The 7,090-nt window shown below is 38.2% G+C and overlaps 1 protein-coding gene across 1 annotated transcript; it reads right to left on the reverse strand.

Moving 5' to 3' along the window:
- Positions 1 to 1,105: 1,105 nt before the first annotated feature.
- LOC135696502 (uncharacterized) lies at positions 1,106 to 7,053 on the reverse strand. Its single transcript, XM_065215904.2, has 4 exons — positions 6,643 to 7,053; positions 5,912 to 6,013; positions 4,223 to 4,409; positions 1,106 to 3,161 (listed from the first exon to the last, which is right to left on the reverse strand). The coding sequence occupies exons 1-4, from the start codon at positions 6,918 to 6,920 to the stop codon at positions 1,281 to 1,283; spliced, it is 2,448 nt and encodes an 815-aa protein (XP_065071976.2). The 5' UTR covers positions 6,921 to 7,053; the 3' UTR covers positions 1,106 to 1,280.
- Between the last annotated feature and the right edge of the window lie 37 nt (positions 7,054 to 7,090).

Consider the following 7,090-nt stretch of genomic DNA (forward strand, 5'->3'; position numbering starts at 1 on the left):
GGATTTTAATTCTTAGTCCCTCCCCAAATATTTTTGCTTCTTTGAGACAGAACGGTCAGAATGGAGCGTGAAATGCGATAATTTTGCCTGATTAGAGGAGATGGAGCCCTCCCAACCCCTTTGCTTCCTCATCTACTGTTCTCGCATATAAAAACATTTCCAGATTCAATTTTGCACTTGAAATCTTTGTCGACAGTCGTGTACTTCTTGACGGCGTTCAAGTTACGTTTCTCCAAGCTAAGAAATCTTTCGATTTTCGCTGCGAAACTCTAGAAATTATCTGACTGCGCAATATGAGCTGACCATAGTTCTTGAAATCTATGCACAATCTTGGAATTTCACCAACGCTGAAAAACCCCTGAAAACTCAACAGCGATCCTACACCTATTTTCAGGTCCCCTTACTTAAATCACTTGATTGCGATAAACACGACTAAATTTTAAAACGAGACTGCCAACTCGTGTTTTGCTCAGTTTTGTCTGTTTTGCTTAAAGGCACATGCGCAGCCGGCATGCTTTGCGACTATATTTTTAAAACCGGGCTAATACAGTACTGTGTGAATATACATAATACAGCCCAGTTCACTTAGCGTAAAAACCGCGAGGCATGCCGGTTGCGCAAGATCCTTAAAATCTCAATTTACAAATACCATTAACGTTATCTAAATAGATGATAACTATCTTAAGGTTATGGCTCAATGCTTTCTTCTTTTTCAATTCATTTATTTGTTCGCAGCCCAGTTTTATTATTGTTAGGCAAATCTATACGCTTTCCAGCTGTGAAAGTAACTCTGTCAGATGGATATAAACTTTTGTGGGTGATGGGGCCTTTTCCAAGTTCACTTTGAGAAAGGAAACAGTTTGCATGTCGAGAATATCGGCAAAAAAGTATTTTAGAAATGTTATGTTTATTTTAGTTTTAAATTCCATTGAATATACTAAAATCATGTATTGTAGCAATTGGCATGTCAGGGTGCAGGCTTACGCAAACGTTACGTGTGTTGGGGCTAATTCGAAAGGGGGTTGATATGACGGGGCACAATTCAAGGATTTACATTTTAGTATTCTAGACAGGTAAAAAAGAGGCCAAAAGTGAAAACCAAGACTTTCCTTTCTTTGAGAGTTTTCATGAAAAAGTCAAAGCAAATACACCAGCCTTTACTGTAAAATTGTAAGTCATCTTCAAAACACAAGCACGTGCAACATTCTCTGCTATCTTGTCAAAAGTTCATTCTTCTCCTATCTTGCTTCCAGTCCTTCTGTTCCATTGGAAATAACCAATCAATATATCTCCGCCATCATCAAAGTCACTAGAGCTGACCAACCGGTAAAAGGATAACACCCTTGCCCCTTTCCCGTTGAATCATTGTATTGCTCCCAGATGTACCCTGTATTCTGATAATTTCTGAAAATGTTGCGGATCAGGTTATCTCTCAGTTGGCTATAAATTTCTTTACATAGTTTTTGATAAGGCCCCTCTAACTTGCTGTAATGGTCCAACGCTCTAACGGCAAGATAATTCATGTTTATCCATATAGGCCCACGCCAGTACGGTGGATCATGCTCCGTATTCCGTTTCAGATACATTGGGCTGTTTTTTGCTAACGACCGCAACCCGTGCTCGGTCCATAAGAGATCAGGGCGCCTTAAATCGTCTAAAATCTGCTTCAGTTTCGGTGAAGTTGGTTCAAGGATGTGGAGAAGAAAAGGGAAAAGACTTACATAACCAAATTCTGGGACAAACTTAAGCGAAGGACCCTGTTTTGATCTAACTACACGAACCATACGCTTTGGTGCCCCAGGCTGGTTGTTTACAGGCCTATGCTCAAGTGCTACGAATTTTGTATGGTTTCCATAATCACAATACGCTTTATCGCGGCTGGACCAATGCAGCTCATCCAGCAAATTATTGTCACTAAGGTATTTGAACGTACTCTCATAGCGACTGTATGGCTGACCGATTAGTTTGGCAATGTCTGAGAGGATACCAGAAGCAAGAGCCATCCAGCAACGTAGATCAACATGCCTCTCGGCTACTGTTGGATGCGACCCTCTTGGGTAGTCATCAAGTCCAGATGTCAATGTTTTTGGATTGAGCTCGACGTCATTTTTTGCATCCCGACCTCTCCAACGATAGGAAGATGGTACACTGCCGACCTGGGTCCAGTTGTACCAGCTGAACCATTTTTGCAACCGTCCAAATGACTTTCTCAAAAATATTTCCGTTGGCTTTGAGATGTTTCCATATTCTTTTCTCTCTGAAGCAAGGATCGACTGAATAGCCAGAAACAAAGTAGGGGGATTTGCATTCTCATTATGCTGTACAACAAATTCATCAGGAACTTTCTTCCTGGCTTCCCTTCCAAGAATTTGTTCACGTGGTATCCACCCATCCGCGTTCATCAAATCTAACCAGTGTGATATAGCATCCATGCTAATACTACGATCCCATTGGCTAATTAACAGCTGATGGAATCCCTCATCCCAAAGAAATCCCCTCGGGAAGAAAGAGCGAGAAGGAACTGCAGTGAACAAATCTTCAGTCCAATAATCAACTGGCTCTTTCAAGAATTTTGACTTAACTTTCGAATTTCCATAGAAATACCCCATTCCTCCAATCATATTACTCATAGCAGCCTTTGCAAAATCTCTTTCCTCAATAGAGAAACCTTTCTTTGCTAAATTAAACTTTTTCTCAAATTTTTCATCAAATAACCTACTTCTCTCATTAAAAACGTCACTGAAAACTGGGCCACTAAGATCTTTCTTACGGTCAAGAAAACTACCAGACTGGAACAACACTTCGAATTCAAAAGGCAATTTCAGGATAACATTGTGAACAAAAAAATTGGGCTTTCTTCCTTCTTCATTAGTGACTACACCAGGCAAGCCAATCATTCGATTTCTATCTGAATTCTTTTCAGTACGATGGTATTTAAGATTTTTCATGATGATGTTCTTTTCATCATAGATGTCATCTTCATAGGATACTAAGAACGTCTGCATGACGCTTGAAGATCTCGGGAACTTCAGTTTGAACTTGCCAAGCACATCATTGTGACCATGCACCTCTGACATTATACCATTATCAACAAAAGCATTTAAGTCTCCTTTACCTTCTTGTGAGACGATGAATAATAATGATACGAGTTGCTTGCTTTTCTGAAAAAAAATAACAAAAGAAATTAATTCTGTCATGTTCTTGGAAGTACTCTGTAACAATTGATTATAATTTTAATTAAGTTATTGTGTCATCGTCTCTGTGTGTACTGTTGTTTGTTTGATGTGCTTGTTTGTCAGACTGGGTGAGTTGGTCCATTCAGCCCCAAGTATAATTTAAAAGTGAATTGTAATTTGTCATCTGTGCCTTGAGTTGGAATGAGAATAAGAACGTGATAATAACTTGGTTATGGTGTCCACTAGCCATTGTTGATTAAGGTGTTACAAATTTGGTGACAGGATTTTTCGATTCTTTTTCGTGGCTCAAACATGTTCAGCATTGGGCTTTGCAAACTCTTGGAACCAGTGTTTTTATCATTGCTTACTATGAATATTTCCCTGCAAATCCCAAAGGCCAGTTAGCATGTTTTTCTCTGGTCACTTTTCCCAAAACTTTGCCTCCATTTAACAACTTGCTTTGGACCATGATTGTTTTACAGAGCCTGTTATAAATTACCTTGTACAAATTTTTTACATTTTATGATTGACACAAAAACCTGTACATGTAAATAGAGGTCCAATAGGGGACATGTGGAACAGTTTCCATTCAAAGAACATAATTTAACAGAGCCTGAATTGCGAAGAGATGTTGAGATTGCAAAGGTCAAATGAAACACTGAATTGACACTTTGGGAGGACAGTCCTCCTTTGTGAATGATTGAAATTTATGATACTGAACTGCAATTTTTGATACTTTTGATTTTTGCTATTTTTCTTGAATTTTAGCCCATTTTAGGGACACAATAAATACTTTCTATTTTAGATAACCTAGAACATCAGGGCAAGGAATCAAAAGTTTACATAAAAACCCTTAGGATTTTTTATTTTTATTAAATAAAGAAAATTTGCTACTTTTTGTTGTTACAGTGAGGTCTGCTTTGTATTAATAGGCTGTCAGGGGGGATTAGGCCTGAAAAGTTTCCAGAGTGGCCCAGCCCAAGGCCACAAGCCACCCCCCCCCCCTCCAATACATGAAAAAATTGCTACAGAGTCTATATGCATACCTCTTCAAGCCTTGGCCTCCCCCTGATCCTAGCAGTCCAATCTCCTCCATGAAATCCACCATCTTGCTTAACAAAATCAGTTGTGAGAATAAAATCATCATCTACAACTTCCTGAGACCCAAATGATTTCCCATCATGCTTTAGCCATCCATACTTTGCTAAATTGTCACTTTGCTCGCAAGAATATCTAAAAAGGTTACTGTAAATTAGAAGCTTGAAACTAAAGAAAATATAAATTAGCTTATAATTTTTTATAGATAAAACTTTCTAATTGTTTACTTCTAATCAAAATGTATACTGTGCTTGTTGAACTCTACCTTTTTCATATAAGGATTCACAATGTAAATAGCAAACTAAAGGGCCAATCTTGCTTTATATTATCTATATAAACAATACATATTGGTACACCATTCCATGTTTCATAAAAGTCAGGACACCATTCCTTTAAACACAATATCTGAACCACAATGAATCTCAAATAACATTTAATGAAACTACATTGATTGGAAGGGAAGTGGGTGTTAAACACCAGACCTGGCCGTTTGAGATGGGCGATCGCCCGTGCGTGCCTCCACGCTCACCTCCAGTAAGCGAGGCGAGCTGTTCATCGCTCGCCTCAATGTCAGTTCGCACATTAACTGCCCGCCTTTGTCTTCCTTTCATTTCTCGACACCTCGTGAAGTAAAACTAAAATATTGATAGGAACTTGATCCCCCATGTTTTGACTTAGAAATAACGTTTTAATCTCTTAGGAAGTCATCTACTCCTGTAAACTTGTGAGCTACTTAACAAGTCACGTGAAAAACAAACGAAGCATTTTTAAATGCAATAGGGAAGAAAACCCTTTGAATGGTTCCATTTCAACCAGAATGCTATTTCAAAGGCCAATTGAGTATTCCTAACATGTGAATCATTTCAACATGGCGAGGAACCAGAAAGGATCAACTGTTGAGCTACGAACTTTCGAAAAATATGACAACGGGGCTGTTCTTGGAAGAAAAATGAGGAGATAGATGGAAAGAAGATGGTGATGTTCGTTTGGTGCAAACTTTGCGCTAAAGATAAGGCTTCTATTCTCTTGAACCCGCTTTGCAAATTCAGTGCAAAGGCAGCTGTTGAAGCCTACATCAATGGAACAAATTTTGAATGTTGTTGATTTGCGATTATATGAAACTATTGTTTTATTCTTGTCAGAGAATCACCATCTTTTTGTAAACTTAGCTGTTAAAGAATGTTGTTTATTCATATACTTTTATTAATGATTTTCAAGAGACTGAAAATTGCCTGCCTGACTTTACCAAGAAGAGCAATGTACTGCGCGCCTGCAAAAATGCTCACGGCCAGGCCTGGTGCTATGGAAAACAGGCTAAAATTTGATGTATTATACCAAACGTTTTTGCAAGGACTATGGCTACAGTACCTCAGTTTTCTTACCACCACAGAAAATCAATGAGAGTACCTCTCTGTAATTGATAAAACCCAAAACTAGTTTTAGCCTCTTTCTACCATTGAAGAAGAGCTTGAAGCTGGATATAGGCTAAAATTTGGCAGATGGGAAACTGAAATAATTTTAAAGTTGCATATCAAATTATTTACTGTGCTTGTTGAACTCTACCTTTTTCATATACCAGTTCACAATGTAAATAGCACACTAAACGACAAATATTCCTTTACATTATCTGTATCTACCTTAGATGAAGTTGCCCTCCTTTTGGGTACTGTGAAAAGAACATCATTCCAAACATCAAAGAATCTGGTGTCCTGGTCCTCAAGCCAAAGTACAGATTTGGCCTAAACATGAAAAATGGTGCATGATATTACAATTCATAATAGATTATAACCTTGCATTGCTTTCAGGAACTTAAGTGTATTATAGTTCTAGAACTTCAGCAAAACAAGCAAAATTACAGAATTAGATAATCCCAAATGACTGTCAGTTGTCTCCTTGAAATGCATGAAGTGTCTGCAGCCTTCTGATAGTGATTCTCATTGGTTAATACATGTCCCAGTGCAATTACAGCATGGTATGTTATTAGAACACCCAAAATTGAATTTAGTGATTTTAGTTGTACACCTGGCCAGACTGCAATTAATGTGGCAGAAAATCCTGGATAAAATTAACTCATGTGTAACCTGAAGATCTTTGCACATCCACACTTCATGAACACATTAGAATGCACCTTATATCTTGAAGAAGCTTGATACTCTCTGCAGTTATAATCCCAATCCAATGGTTGCATTGAATGTTTTAGCTTGAGGCTTGTTAGTTGTTTGCACTGTACATATTGTCAACTGATAATTCAAATACATATGATGCCTTGAAATTTTTAAAATTATGCAATGACTGGCTATTAGTCAGTATCGGTGATGTTATTTGCGAATATAATGTATAAACAGAGAGAGATTGTGGGCTGCCTCACCTGTAAGTTCCCCACAAAACTTTTCTACCCTCTTTAAAAACAAAATCTTCGTTGACCATCTTAGGTTCACTTAAAGGTGTGTATAGCTTAGCAATACTTCTATCACTCCAGAACTGTACAAAGACTATCACGAGGAGTGCCAGAACTAGTCCAACGCCCATTGTATACAGAACGGATGCATAATCATCAGTCGTTGAAGCTTTCGCGCGGCTTGTCTTCTCGTTGTCCTTGTGTTTATGAGGCCTATCGCCATCCTTTAATCTTCTATTCCTAGTCATTTTCTTTGCCTACAATAACATCTAAATGCAATAAGAAAACTGAATAATGGTACAAAACCAACACCAGAAGCATTTATGGCGTTAGCTACATACACGTAGTCACTGTGCATATAGTGTAAGAATTCGTTACCATTTTGGATATGCCTCTCTTTGCAAACGAGGTTTGAAAA

Source organism: Rhopilema esculentum, chromosome 14 (genome assembly GCF_057945365.1).
Source record: "Rhopilema esculentum isolate cy_ngs chromosome 14, ASM5794536v1, whole genome shotgun sequence".
Lineage (NCBI taxonomy): Eukaryota > Metazoa > Cnidaria > Scyphozoa > Rhizostomeae > Rhizostomatidae > Rhopilema > Rhopilema esculentum.

What these genes read in the sequence shown, in the direction of transcription:
- LOC135696502 (XM_065215904.2), bottom strand. Translation starts at nt 6,920, where the DNA reads ATGACTAGGAATAGAAGATTAAAGGATGGCGATAGGCCTCATAAACAC. An exon ending in GGAGGGCAACTTCATCTAAG is followed by an intron (nt 4,410 to 5,911) that starts GTAGATACAGAT and finishes TAACCTTTTTAG; the next exon opens with ATATTCTTGCGAGCAAAGTG. An exon ending in GGAGGCCAAGGCTTGAAGAG is followed by an intron (nt 3,162 to 4,222) that starts GTATGCATATAG and finishes ATTTTTTTTCAG; the next exon opens with AAAAGCAAGCAACTCGTATC.